This window comes from Hyperolius riggenbachi, chromosome 3 (genome assembly GCF_040937935.1).
Source record: "Hyperolius riggenbachi isolate aHypRig1 chromosome 3, aHypRig1.pri, whole genome shotgun sequence".
NCBI lineage: Eukaryota > Metazoa > Chordata > Amphibia > Anura > Hyperoliidae > Hyperolius > Hyperolius riggenbachi.
The window spans coordinates 200,525,700-200,540,970 of NC_090648.1; the positions used below are offsets into that span (position 1 = coordinate 200,525,700).

Here is a 15,271-nt window from a genome sequence, read left to right on the forward strand (position 1 = left end):
GTTCCTGCACTATCGGGAATGCGTAAAAATGTACGCAATGCGTCCCGCCGACCTCCGAGGTCAGGAAGCTGCCAGCGGGGGACTGGAGCAGCAGTGAGTGACTACGAGGGCACAGGATGGCTGCATGGGGCTGGTAGAAGCCCCCGGTAAGTGAAACTAATTTTTTTATTTTGCTTGAACCTTCCCTTTAAGATACAATACTGTGAAAGGGCATTTTACTGTTTGTAATTTCTAATGGGAATTTTGTTTATGGGGTGTGCAGGATTGAGGAAGTGGGGCCATAAAATGAATTAAAAATAAGAATAAAAAAGATTCTTAGAATGATAAGGCACCTATAGAATATGTCAGTAATGTATTTGACTGCCTGACGTTATGTACGAATATTAACTGTATAACAATTGCATATGAATAATAAATCAGATACATTTGAGGGTAAATTTGCGTAAATGCAATTTTGAATGGGAATCTTCATTTGCCAGCTTCTTAATGCATTATGTTCAACTGCAGCCAAAATGTATCAAGAAAAATGTCACAGAGGACATGCACAATTCCCCTTTTCCCAATATTCAGTTTTCTTTAGATTAGATTATGCCATTTACTACTGCAAATTCACTAAATAAAAGAGAAAATACTTTCTTTTAAAAATTTCAGCACTTTCATTTACTAAACTAGTTGTGAACTAGATAATGTATTATCTTTATTTTTGAGTTGAATTGTTGAGGCCTAATTCCAAGTTTACATGAGTCCTTAGTGAATGTGCTAGATGGAGAACTAGGCTATTGTGTTGATTTACCATGGGTGGAGTCTGGGGGAGAAGACTGGCCATCATTAGCCCTTTATACTTTCTGTTTTAAGAAGGCAACATTATTTTCATTGCTTTTTAGAAGGAGGGTGTTTTGGTTTTTTATATTTCTGTAGAAATATTTTTTTTAAAAGATTTCTGTATTTCTTTCCTGGGTCCTGTCAGAATATACTATGGGATACTGAAATGTTAGTGAATTAGAGTTTGTGTAATTACACTCACATATGCCAAAATGTGAAGCCCTTCCCCAAGTAAAATGTGTACTATATTTGAGCTTCCTCTCCTCATCCAAAAGAGAAGATTGTGTCAAAATGATATTAAAGATGCACCGTTGTGACACTCTCCAGAGTCTGGGTAGGACAGCTGCAATGATGTTAAAGAACTACAAGCTGCAGTGGCAGTCTCATGATTGCTGCTGTTTACAGTAAAATAATTCTATTAAGGACCACTTTACACATTGACGCATCTAATGTTACTCTTTCGGAAGGGGGAGGAGGCCTCAACTTTAAGAAAAAAAAGTTTAGAAATCCACACAGATCCTGGTAAAACAATATATCCTTGCTTGGTAACACCATACAAACAGGGTGACAGCACCCCAAAAGTGATTTACGGTAAGTGGCTCAGACCATATGGGTCCATAATAAGGTCTGAAATGGGTAAAAGCACTACTGGGGAACTGTAACTAATTTGTATGGTGTTACTATGAAAGATATTGGTCCTGATCCAATTCACTTTTTCTCCTAGGTGATATTTCACTTATTAATAAAATGCCCTTTAAACCACCAGCAACCAAGAAAATACTCAGAATAATTTTGACAGAAAAACTTTTCACTTACTGTTTGATACTTTTTTCAATTGCAGAGTTATTAAAAGTCATTTTAAACTTAAATTATCTTCTAGGAGAAAACTTGACTGGTGGGGTAGAGTGTTTTTTATCTGCTTGTAGAGTTAATAAAAAGTTTGCCTGGATGAGTGCTTTAACTTTACCAAATAGAGCAAAGCTGGGATTTATAAAAGTATAAGCCTTGATTTAAAGGTATAAATTTAAAATCATACCTTAACCTTCCTGGCGGAAAGCCCAAGCTCGGGCTATGCCGCGCAGGAGGATTTCTCAGGCCCTGCTTGGACGATTTGCATAATTTTTTTTTGGTACACGCAGCTATCACTTTGCTAGCTGCGTATACTGCCCGATCGCCGGCGCTCCGCGCCGATTTGCCGCGCCGCGCCGCCCCCCCCCCCCCAGACCCCATGCGCTGCCTGGTCAATCTGTGCCAGGCAGCGCTGAGGGGTGGATCGGGACTCCCTTTGACGTCACAACGTCGGTGACATCCGACGGGGGAAGCCCTAATGGAAATCCCGTTCAGAATGGGATTTCCGGACGGGCTTGATCGCCGGAGGCGATCAAAGGGGGTGGGGGGATGCCGCTGCACAGCGGCTGTCATGTAGCCTGCGCTAGGCTAGGTACATGATTTAAAAAAAAAATAATTAAAAAAAAAAAATAGTGCTGCGTTGCCCCCTGGCGGTTTTAATTGACCGCCAGGAGGGTTAAATATTTCAGAGGGTTTTTTACTAAATGGTAGTTACTGTAGGAAAGTACATATATCCCTTGATCTTCAGCTCATAAATCTATATTTTCCTTTACATGCCAGAATATTTGTTTACAATCTGCTCAGAGTAGTCTCCTGTATGATCGGTTACATGACAAAGAAGATCAGTTTCCTCCTTACCTCTCTAAATTGAGTTTGTCAGGACTTGCTGCTTTCTCCTCAGCTGTGCGACGTACTACAGGGCATCCAGGTCCAGATTGTGACAGATTTCTCATTACACTGAGTTGATCTAGTTACAAAGAAAAAAGCAGTGGCATAAAATACTTGTCAAGGATCAACGTCTCCTCAGCACCATTTCCAAATACTGTACTTTTCCCTTGTCTACTTCCTTGTCTTCTTGGGTAATTGGAAGGGATTCCGTTATTATTATTATTATTATTTAGTATTTATATATCGCCATCATCTTCTGCAGTGATGTACAGAGTGTATTGTCTTGTCACTTAACTGTCCCTCAGAGGGGCTCACAATCTAATCCCTACCATAGTCATATATCTATATTGTGTAGTGTATGTATCGTAGTCTAGGGCTAATATAGGGAAAGCCAATTAACGTATCTGTATGTTTTTGCGGTGTGGGAGGGAACCTGAGTGCCTGGAGGAAACCCACGTAGACAGGGAAAACGTACAAACTCCTTGCAGATGTTGACCTGGCTGGGATACGAACTGGAGACCCAGCGCTGCAAGGCGAGAGCGCTAACCACTACGCCACCGTACTGCAAATATCCAGCTACAAGCATGTCAACCAAAACTGAATACAATTACACCTGAGTCTTCGAAGATCTCTTAGGGCCTGTTTTCACTAGAAGCGCACCGCACCGCACGCAAACTGCATTCAATTCATGTCAATAGAATAGTTTCCATTGGAGTGAGTTTACTGACACAATGCAGCGCAATGCGACGTGGGGTAAATTATAAATAGCATGCTGCAGATTTCCGCAGCACGCATCCGATTCCCCATTGCCGCTAACAGGACGCCGCATCTTGATATCTAGATGGCAACCGGAAGTACCCGCGGCTGGATGTGGTGCTATGATCGTATCGCATCCAAAACGCTAGTGGAAATAGGCCCTCAAATCTCTGTATATTGAGGTCTGTATAATCTCCATAATTTTATAATCACTAGTGTTTTAAAGTTATTTAATCATAATATTCCCCATCAGTTTATTATGGCAAGAGTTCTCCCTTAACACCTGTTCGTTTCCTCAAACCATGTCAGGTTATAGTTATTTACCTTTTATTGTAATAGACACCTGCTATTATTAATATGCACCATTACTGTTAGTCTATTATAGTATCTGAAAGATTTTAACTGAATTTAAAATACCATGTTACAGCACTGTATTATATCATACCCAACGAAGAGACCTGTGCGGTCTTGAAAGCTTGCTATTGTTATATAACTAGACAATAAAAGGTATTATTTAAAGACAAACCACGACAACGTAAAGTCAGGCATTTTGGTCGTACCAATGGTCTAGCACCATACAAAATAAATGGGATACAGTTGGGGACATCAAACTTGGAGAAGGACTTAGGAGTACTCATCGACAACAAGCTAAATAATCGTATTCAAATCCAAGCCGCTGCAGCTAAAGCTAATAAAATTTTGGGATGCATTAAAAGGGAAATAAAAACTTGAGATGCTAGCATAATAATGCCCCTGTTAACTCTCTAGTAAGGCCACATCTGGAATATGGAATTCAGTTCTGGGCACCACATTACAGGAAAGATATTGCCGTTTTAGAGAAGGTGCAGAGGCGAGGAACAAAATTGATACGTGGGATGGAAGGTCTCACTTACCAAGAAAGGTTAGATAAACTGGGTTTATTTAGTCTAGAGAAAAGACTACTTAGAGGGGATCTAATTAACATGTATAAATACATCAGAGGGCAATATAAAAGCTTGGCGGATGAGCTTTTTGTCCCTAGGCCTTCTCAAAGGACTAGAGGACAGGATCTGCGCATGGAGGAAAAACATTTTAGCCATTTATTTAGGAAAGGGTTCTTTACAGTAAGAGTGATTAAGATGTGGAATGCATTGCCACAGGAAGTAGTAATGGCAAATTCTATACCTGCATTTAAAGGGGGCTTAGATGCTTTCCTTGCGTTAAAAGACATCCATGGCTTTCCACAAAACCTGTCCAACCTACATTTCTGATCTTACTCAGAGGTACACACCTAGCCGCTCACTCCGCTCTTCCAATGAACTTCGCCTAACCGCCCCCCGCATCACCCAGTCCCATGCATGCCTCCAGGACTTCTCAAGAGCTGCTCCAACACTATGGAACTCCCTACCTCCACCCATTAGGGCAGCCCCCTCCTTCAACCTCTTCAAGAAGGCCCTCAAAACTCACCTTTTCACTCTGGCCTACTACCCCTCACAAGTGCTCTAAACCCACAGCTGAACTCTGGTCCCCTACCTTTCGTGTCCTTACCTCTCCCTCTAGATTGTAAGCCTTTGGGCAGGGTCCTCCTCGTTTTGTGTCCTACATGATCATGCACCTCCATTACTGTAAACCCATGCTATGCATCTGAGTTAACCTAACTTGCCTAATCTCCATGCTCCCCTCCAGTGACTGACTAAGCATTACCTTGCACTCATACTGTGCTGCATGATCTGGTCTTTCTTGTATTCATGTATTGTCATTTTGCTGTATGTCACCCCTAAATATTGTCTGTAACTTAAACTAATGTCCAGCGCTGCGTAATATGTTGGCGCTTTATAAATACAATAAATAAAAAAAATGGCTACAATTATTATGTAAAAGTGATGTTGATCCAGGGATTTTATCTGATTGCCATCTAGAGTCAGGAAGGAATTTTTTCCCTGTTGGGGCTAATTGGACCATGCCTTGTAAGGGTTTTTTGCCTTCCTCTGGATCAACAGGGATATATGAGGGAGCAGGCTGGTGTTGTACTTTGTTCTCTGGTTGAACTCGACGGACGTATGTCTTTTTTCAACCCCAATAACTATGCAACTATGTAACAATGAATTGAACTTCATCCCAATCAGTAGGCGATACCCCCTTTCCCATGAGAAATCTTTTCCTTTTCACAAATGGATCATCAGGAGGGTCTGTATGGCTGATATTGTGGTGAGACCCCTCCCACAGTGGGATGTCAGGACCATGGTCCTGACAGTTTCCTGTCTGTGAACCTCATTACATTGTGGGAAATAACAGCTGTTTACAGCTGGGTCCAACTGCCAAAAAAGCAAGCAACATCTCCTTCTACTGGCATCACCTGCCAGCAGTAAAAATGCCACCATGTGGTAAATGTCAGAATGTAATTCAGGGTGAGGAAAGATTTTACAATGGGAAAACACTGACTACAGGTAGTCCTCGACTTACTAACGCCCGAATTACGAACGACCCGTCGATACGAACGGCATGGATTCTGTGTTTCCATGGGAACTAGTCAAAAAAAATAATTTCAAAATGGACTGGTAGTTTTTGAGAAAAGGAGACACAGAGGGGGGCACTGGAGGGACAGGGGGGCACAGAGGTGGTAAAGGGGACAGAGATGGCACAATGTTCTGTCTTAAAGTGGATCCGAGATTAACTTTTACTCATTGCATAATTGTGTTCCTTTCCTATTGTTTATAGGGCATTCCTCAAGCCAAATACTTTTTTGTTTTAATACTCTAATTCCCTATAAACTAAACAAGCCTCGCCCACAGCTTTTCAGAGAGCCTTGGCATTTTCAGACAGTAGCAAGGGCTCATGGGAGCTCAGTCTGGGCAGGAGGAGGGGGAGGTATTACTAGCCAGAGATTTCAGAGGCAGAGGGGAGGAGGAGGGGGGATTAGGCTTTTTTCACAGGCTGAGTGCTGAAGATGCAGATAAGGTTGCCTGTGTGTAATGCTTACAAACAACATGGCTGCTGTCATTGTATCACAAGAAGAAATAATCATATTCTATTGAAGCTGTTTGCAGCTAGATTCGCTGTGTAAACTATCTAAACTTTAGCAAAGATATATATAGACTAGTTACTTGTTATAGTTAGTTTTTCATCTCGGATCCACTTTAAGAACAGATTCAGGTTAAGAACGAACCTAGTCCCTATCTCGTTCGTTAACCGGGGATTACCTGTAAATCATTCATACATAATTATTGTAAAAATGAAGCACTTTTTATTACATTGTTTTCACTGGAGTCCCTCTTTAACTCTATGTTAAGCGAACATTGTCAGCACAAACAGCAGCTCAATTGTTTGCTGGGTGTGCTGGAGTAGTCCCTCACCCAGGCTTCACACACCTGGTCTACCGATGCGCGATCCCTCTGTGGGGCTCCAGTCTACAAAAGAGCATACAATCCAGAAAAAAAATATCACCTTTGAGAAAACTTAGGAGAAAAAAGTGGATTGAATAATGGCTACAGTCTACACAGTGCAAACGCTGCAGACACTGTATGCCATTCTGCATCATTACGGCACTTCTTCGGACTGAGGAATCACCGTAATGGCACAAGTGTTTACTGATGCTTGAAAGAATTTTGTATACAGTGGATGTGCTCCCCATCTTCAACTCTTGTTTACCACAATCCTTGACTGGAAGTTTAGAGAAGGACGCATTGAAATGTGGTTTATATCAGGTGTACATTTAGTTTTCTTGTTGATTGATTAAAAAAATCATCTTGAGTCCAATTGGCTGTTTGAAGTAAAAAATATTTCTCCCTACAGCATCAGGCCCAATGCGTGTGATTATGTGACAAGTATGTAGCATTATCAAATGTCTTCAGCACATACATCTGCATGATGTATTGTGTGCTAATGTGTACTTGTTTTATTAAAACTATCACAAAAAAACATAAAAATAGAAAATATAATAAAACTACCTTTTGTCTGATGTGTGTCCTCATGGTTATTATTTGGACTGGAACAGTGGGAGACAGATCTGGACCTGTTTTTTGTAGGTACATGACCTGATATTTCTGCAAATGCTCCAAGGGTCAAAGGTTCTTTAGTGAATCTTGCAGAAGGGCCGAACACTTCTGTGACATTTGTAGTCAGCGGGATGTATGGTTGCTTATTACGGCCGGCAGGACTTGAAACCCTTCCATCTGTGGAGAAAGGTAGGGTATGGTAAGACTTCTAACCAATGGAATTACATGTATTCTAACTCTAACACGGCAACACACACAATTAATCATGTACTAGACTTCCTGAAAGATTAACTGCCTCTATTGCAAACTATATTCTCACAACAAATCAAATAATATCAGCGCAACCATAAAAAAGTGATATATGAAAAAGCTGCCAAAGTCCAACACTTCAGTGTAGCGTCCTTGGTCAATATTAGATATAAAACTTCGGCGCTAAATCATGGATATCCACCACCAGAAACACCATAAAAACAGATGCGCTTACCAGATTGCTACAGACCTTAGTTACAGGGTCTGCAGCAAAGCATTATGAGGTCAGCGGCAGGTGTCTTCACAGCTGGCCTCCTCTTCAAGCAAACAAAGCTATTCAGATTCTTATGAGCAGTGTTTCCGTATTCAGCATGGAAAGCAACAATAACTCATCTAAGCGTATCTATTTGGTGTTTTTAATAAGAATTGGATTATTATTTATTGGATTCTTATTAAAAACACCAAATAGATACGCTTAGATGAGTTATTGTTTCTTTCCATGCTCAATACGGAAACACTGCTCATAAGAATCTGAATCGCTTTGTTTGCTTGGAGTGGAGGCCAGCTGTGAAGACACCTGCCGCTGACCTCATAATGCTTTGCTGCAGACCCTGTAACTAAGGTCTGTAGCAATCTGGTAAGCGCATCTGTTTTTATGGTGTTTCTGGTGGTGGATATCCATGATTTAGCGCCGAAGTTTTATATCTATATTCTCACAACAGATTATCAATTTATTCTACTGAAATTCTAATCAAAGAAAATTAAAAGAGAAGCAAATGATGGATTTCATCAATTGAGTGATTTGTATGTCTTATTTAATCACAGCCAATCAGTCAGATCAGAATCAGATTTATTTCACCAAGTATAGAGGGATAGTACATAGAATTCTTTTTGGCACAGACAAGCACAGCAGTGCAAGATAAAGACATACAGTTGTAGTACAAAAGGAGGCAGTGGTGGTACAAAGGACAAAGACAGTATACAGTCAAAATGGCATATCGGGCACCAACATGAGTGGGGGCACTAGATCAAGAGGAGCATAGGTTAAGGAACTGAACAGCTTGGGGAAGGAAGGCGTTTCTGTGTCTAGTGGTCTTGGCAGGCAAGGACGGTAGAAGTTTAACCACTTGCCGACCGCACTCTCATGCCGTGCGTCGGCAAAGTGGTAGCTGGAGGACCAGCGATGCACATCTGCGTCGCCAGGTGCCTCCCTAAATTAATCAGGAAAGGCTGCTCGCGCGAGCGGCCATTTCCTGTTAGATCACGGAGCGGGTCTCCGTGAATAGCCTGAGAGCCGCTGATCGCGGCTCGCAGACTACATGCAAACGCAGGAGACTGTCCGGTGCAGCCCCGATCACCAGGGGCCACCCAGCACAGATCATAAAATAACACGCTGGTCCTTAAGGGGGGGGGGGGGTAAAGGCTGAGTCCTCAAGTGGTTAAGGTAGCGGTTACTGGGGTGAAAGGGGTCTTTTGCTATCCTGACGGCCCTAGAACACAGTCTGAAGGTATAATGAAGATCGAATGGTGGGAGAGGGATACCAATGATCCTGTCTGTGGCTTTTATGATTCTCTGTAGCTTGTACCTGTCACTATCAGAGGCCCTTGCATACCATACAATGATGGAAGTATTGGCTCGATGGTTGCAGAGTAGAAGCAGGTCATAGGATCTTGCTACAGTCCGATTTTTTTCAACTGCCACAGGAAGAACAGCCGTTGTTGGGCTTTCTTCTGGGTTTTGATGGCATTTTCTTCTCACCTTATATAACTGAAGATGGTGGTGATACTTTAAAGCACAACCGAGGTTACATGTGGCATAATGATATAGACATGTGTATGTACAGTGCCAAGCGCAGAAATTACTATGCTGTGTTCCTTTTTTTCCTTTCTCTGCCTGAAAGAGTTAAAGGGACTCCGAGCACCTCTCATGGGCATGCCTTTAAGCCAGACAACTTCGAACAAAGTCGTGCTATGACCCCTCTGGAGGAGCCTCTTGCAATGGCCATGCGTGTCATTTCCTCTTCCTGCTTCATTCAGTGATGCATTTCTCTAATAAAGAAGATAGGCGTGATCCGGAAGTTATAGAATGGCGATTCAGGCATCAAATGAAAGAGGAGAGCACAAGCTACATAAAGGTACTTTGCAGTACTGGTCGGAGTCTTAAAGGCATGCCCATGAGAGGTGCTCAGAGTCCCTTTAAACATCAGGTATGAAAGTAACAGTTTCTGTCCAGGTCAAGAGTGAGTCGGACTATAGAGTAACCCTCACTGATAAGGAATTACAGCCATAAAACACTTTCCTGTAAGTAAATGGCTTCTGAGAGCAGGAAAGAGACAAAAAGGGTTGATTGTTAATAGATTTGAGCTCTGACATACTTCAATGCATGTGTCATTGAGCAGAGACAATGGCCTCAATTCACTAAGATCATGCTGGAGATAACAAGGCAAGAGATAACTTACCTCCACACAGTGAGAGAGTTATTTTATCTCTTCATTCCTTAAGTTACCTCTTCTGTAGTTAATTTACCTCCTCTGTAGTTATTTTCACACGCAGTTAATAAACAGCCTGTCTTTAACTTTGGAGTTATTTTAAGGATTAAAGAGTTAACTTAAAGACAGAAGAGTTAACTTTAGGTTTGCCTGAGGTAAAATGATTCCTGAATACTACATGCCTTATCACCATGGTAACAGCTCTAGAAGAGTTATTAAAGACAGGAGATAAGCTTAGTGAATTGAGGCCTACGAAACAGTAAAAACGTATAAACTAAATTTAAATAAATAATAAAAAACTGCGGCATATCTAAAAAAAAGTCACTTTTAGGAGAAGGAGTATAGATACAATTGTTTATCTCCTCCGCTAGTTTTCACCTTGGATGTCCTTTAAAGCCAAACACCTGATTGTTTCTGCATGAATTCTCACCTAAAAGATTATCTGTAAAATATATCATAATGTATATTTTCTGCAGTATAAAATAACCTCACCAAGTGTTTGTGGAAGTTATTTGAAGAGTTTTCCCATCTAGAATACTAAAATAAATGTGTTCACTGATAATGTATGTATAAAACATGTATGTGTCCTAGAAAGCAAAGATAGGTGGTACTGCATGTGAAACAAATGTTTAAAGTGAAAATACATTTAAAATGTCCCCTTTGGACTACCCGTGCCAGGTACTAGCATGCACTTGGTCAGTGCACAGGAACAACTGACAGGCAGTGGGTTCATTGCCTACAGCCTCCTGTGTGAAAGAGTTCTTATGCTGTGCAAAATTCTAGTTCAGCCCAGAGGAGTGGATGCTAAGTGTTCAGCAGGACAAACTTCCAACTCAAATATCACATTATATCGCTAGCAATAATAGGAGAACAAAAACATGAACAGATTTTATTTTTGCTTATCATGTGTAAAAAATGTAAATCATTTTGAAATATGGGCCTTTTTCAAGGCCACTGCAATGACAGTGGAAGTAAACCATGGCAGTAATAGTAATGGGTGCTAATTTGAAATTTCATTTCAGTTTGTAACTAGCCATTTGATGAAAGGATATTGGTGTGGGGTTATTTCCAAGGATGGTGGCATGGGAACATTAATTAAAAGGTTAAGTATTTATAATTAGTACTATTAACAGACTTTCAGACTTTTTTTTGTAGTTGAGTTTTTATTTTTTGTACTCATTTCTCCTGGGGGGTGGGGGGGGGCGCATCTGGGGCCCCCTTGCTAAAGGAGACTCCATATGCCGCCGTAACCCCCCCACAAGGCTTAGATCCCAACCTCCTCTTTGTGGGAAAGAGCCCCTTGTCCAAGCACTCTGGGAGAGAGGGGGATGCCCCCCCCCCCCAATACCATGAGGGATGGTATAGCACAAGGTGCGGAGCCCCACGCCATCCGAGTTCCGCGTTATGGCTATACGAGCCTGCATCAGTGATAAGGAGTTAAAGGAGCTTTGGAAGTGAGACCCCACATCATTTTTGTTTTACTGCAGATAAAAGGTATATTTGCCAGGGATCCTTATACAGCAGTAACTGCTTTCTGATCCACAGGTACCCAAGCAGGAAATAAACCTCTGTTTCCGGGGATAGATGTAAATTTTCATTACCGATGGGTAAGATATATTCTCTGTCATTAAACCGAATTTAAAGAAATATATTTTTTTCCTATCTTAACTTTAAAATTGATTTTCTCCATAACTTTTGAAAAATCCTCTTATTCCCCGTTCTCCTTAACATACCCAGAAAATTTGGCAATTCTAGCATGTATGGGTGCTTTTCTATTAACCGCTAAAGTCGGAGCAATTGACTTCAATGCAATTCGGGAAAGTTTCGTATTTGGCTTCGCAAACCCTGATAATTTAGGCATGTTTGATTGAATAGCCAGCGAATCGAAGATAGAACTATTCGTCCAACACTACTAACAATCATGCCTTGTTCAAAATCACTTAACATCCCTTCCATCATTTCAGCAGCTTGCCTCCCCCACATCCAGTTGCCTAAATGCACTGAGTTGCTGTCATGTGATTGGCTCATTAGCCATTTATGTTAACAGGCAATTGAACAGATGTACATAAATATGTGGCCAGTGAGTGTAGTTTCATTAAAAAAATGTGAATACCGGATGAGTACACATTCATGGGGAATCAGGGAGTTGCCCTCTTTATGTTGTCTTTAAAAGAAAAAGAAAATGTTATAAATACTGATCATATGCAATAGGAGCAACCACCAGACATACCTTGCCGCCCAGCAATGTTCTTTTCAAGGTCATGTTGGGAATGTCTGCTGTTCACAGATGCTGCATCTTTACTTAACCTGAAATCAAACTGACATACAGACAAAGTGATTGACAGGAAAATCGTGCAGACTGCAATTCACAGCTTATCTGGCTGTATGGGAGCTATAAATATTTGATATCCCATTACCATTGTCCTCCTCACCCCTGACATTTATGCATACTACATGGTGGCTGATTGGAAGTCATTCATTGTAAACAGTAGGGTATGGCTATATAAGAAACAGGACAATAGTGGTTCTATATATTCATTATTATGAAATGTACTCTTCACAGCCTCTACAACAGCCAAATTAAGGTGTCACAGTCCGTTGAGGAATTTTCCATAATGCACAGCAAAAACAACCGATTTGCAAGACTGCAGAAAACTGAGACATCCATTATGACCTTGCATCACTGCAAACAAAATCTGTGTATTAACCACTGAAACACCAACAATACAAATGTAAAACACATCTGAACTAAGAGTATACAGAGGCTGACATATGCATTTCCCTTTAAAGGGAACCTAAACTGAGAAGAATATGGATTTTTCCTTTTAAAATAATACCAGTTGCCTGACTCTCCTGCTGATCCTGTGTGTCTAGTACTTTCAGCCACAGCCCCTGAACAAGCATGCAGATCAGGTGCTCTGACTGAAGTCAGACTGGATTAGCTACATGCTTGTTTCAGGTCTGTGATTCTGCCACTACTGCAGCCAAAGGCATCAGCAGGACTGCCAGGCAACTAGTATTGTTTAAAAGGAAACATCCATATTCTTCTCAGTTTAGTTTGGTTGTATGGTACGGATAATTACTAGAACACTAATAGCAAAGAAAATATTATCATATTTTTATTTTCAGTTATATAGTTTTTTTTAAATAATATTTCATCATTTCTCTAATATTTGCAATTTATACACTACTCAGCATTCTAAATGATTTTACAGAGCAAGCCAGTGAACTTTTGAACTGACCTCTGCTGAAAAAAAAATACAGTGACTGACACTTGAGATAATAAGCTTCAGAAGACAGAGCTCACTGCGACTTTGAAAGTCGAGGAGCTCAATGGCTCTTTTGCATAGATAACAACTGTAATTTCTTAACTCTTCCTGTACTGGAAACAATACAGAAGCTAACATTACAAATACCCAGATGCCTGCTGCACTTCTAGCTCTTTACTTGTGTGCATTTGTCAAGTGCAGCTTGACAAATACACGCTTACTTTAGGCCAGGTTAAGATGAACGCGACAGTCAGGAATCTAACAACAGAAAAAAGGCCGCAATGACACTGCCTGTGCTTTGGTTTTATCAGGGTCACATTAAAGTACAGAACTGTACAATAGTAAATGATAAATTGTTATTATCTGAATCCCCACTTATAAAGCATTTGGTCAGACTTTCCAGTCTGCACATCTGCTACCCCCTCCTCCTGAACAAGATAATTTAAACCGCTTTCCATCTTAAAATTATCCGCAGCATTGACCAGCTCAAGCCCTCAAAGGCAAAATATAATGTGTCACAACTAAAAAATATTAATGGCCATTTACACGACCAGCTGAAAGAAGCTCAATTTACCCTGGCTAAAGCTTTTCTGTTACCATGCAAAAAAAGAATTTGACATTGTTGGGCGTTACATTTGAGCCTTAGGGGGATAGGTTGCAGATGCTAGGAGCTACATGTAACATTTGGGAAATCTCGATGGACCATTGCGCTTGACTAAACAGCGGCACACTATGCAAAATGAATGCCCCATTCAACTCAGTGTCAACGCAATTTTTCTATCTACCTGTTTTATCTGACACCTTGCAGAGGGGAGGGGAGAGAGTGACAGCAACACTGGTGGATGGGAAGGACAGAGACAGCCGAGGCTGACATTGTCCAGGGATGAGTCCATCCACACACTGCTTCCCTGGCTGCCTCTTCCTATTGCACAGCTGTGTCCCCACCTCTCTGCCACTAGGTCTTATTTTCAGGGTAGGGCTTACATTTCAAGCCTGCTTGAAATCTGAGCTAGGTTTTACTTTCGGGGGAGGTTTTACTTTCAGGGAAACATGGGTAACATTCCAGGGATCAAAGGAATACATCAGAGAAAGCTCTATACTTTTTAAATGGATAATACTGTATAAAGTAAAGAGAAGGCAAAGGACAGAATCTGTCAGCAGTACTGAGTTCAGGTGCCTAAATAGATGCTTTTAAGGAGTGCTCGTGAATGGGAGCACTATTGCAACAGGTCTGTCTACTATTGGAAGTCTTGTCTGTTACCTGGAGTGCGGTTTGATACAGGGGTCGGTCATGTAGGTGCCATTTGTCAATGGGATCTGTTGGGGTGGGGTGAGGGGTCAGTCTGTAACTGGAGGTCTATTTTGGGTGGGCAGTCTTTAAAGGGATACTGTAGGGGGGTCGGGGGAAAATTAGCTGAACTTACCCGGGGCTTCTAATGGTCCCCCGCAGACATCCTGTGTTGGCGCAGCCACTCCCCAATGCTCCGGCCCCGCCTCCGGTTCACTTCTGGAATTTCTGACTTTAAAGTCAGAAAACCACTGTGCCTGCGTTGCCGTGTCCTCGCTCCCGCTGATGTCACCAAGAGTGTACTGCGCAGACACAGACCATACTGGGCCTGCGCTGTGCGCTCTTTATGACATCAGCGGGATCGAGGACACGGCAACGCAGGCACAGTGGTTTTCTGACTTTAAAGTCAGAAATTCTAGAAGTGAACCAGAGGCGGGGCCGGAGCATTGGGGAGCGGCTGCGCGGGTACAGGATGTCTGCGGGGGACCATTAAAAGCCCCGGGTAAGTTCAACTCATTTTCCCCTGACCCCCCTACAGTATCCCTTTAATTGGAGATTTGGGATGAGAGGTCTGTCATGGGGAGCTGTAACTGAAGGGGAAGGGGAAGTGCCAGGAGCACTATCAAACTTTATAACCTTTTTTACTGGGATATGCATGTTGCCTTATTCTTTTATTTGGGAAAAACC

At 41.7% G+C, this 15,271-nt stretch overlaps 1 protein-coding gene across 1 annotated transcript in view; it reads right to left on the minus strand.

Moving 5' to 3' along the window:
• The window catches only part of LRRC49 (leucine rich repeat containing 49), a 168,296-nt gene that overhangs the window by 137,311 nt on the left and 15,714 nt on the right, over positions 1–15,271 (minus strand). Inside the window, exons 3-5 of the mRNA XM_068272533.1 lie at positions 12,258–12,345; positions 7,242–7,466; positions 2,530–2,638 (exon numbers count right to left, since the gene is read on the minus strand). Coding sequence (XP_068128634.1) covers positions 2,530–2,638; positions 7,242–7,466; positions 12,258–12,345 — 422 coding nt within the window. The remainder of the gene's footprint in view (positions 1–2,529; positions 2,639–7,241; positions 7,467–12,257; positions 12,346–15,271) is intronic.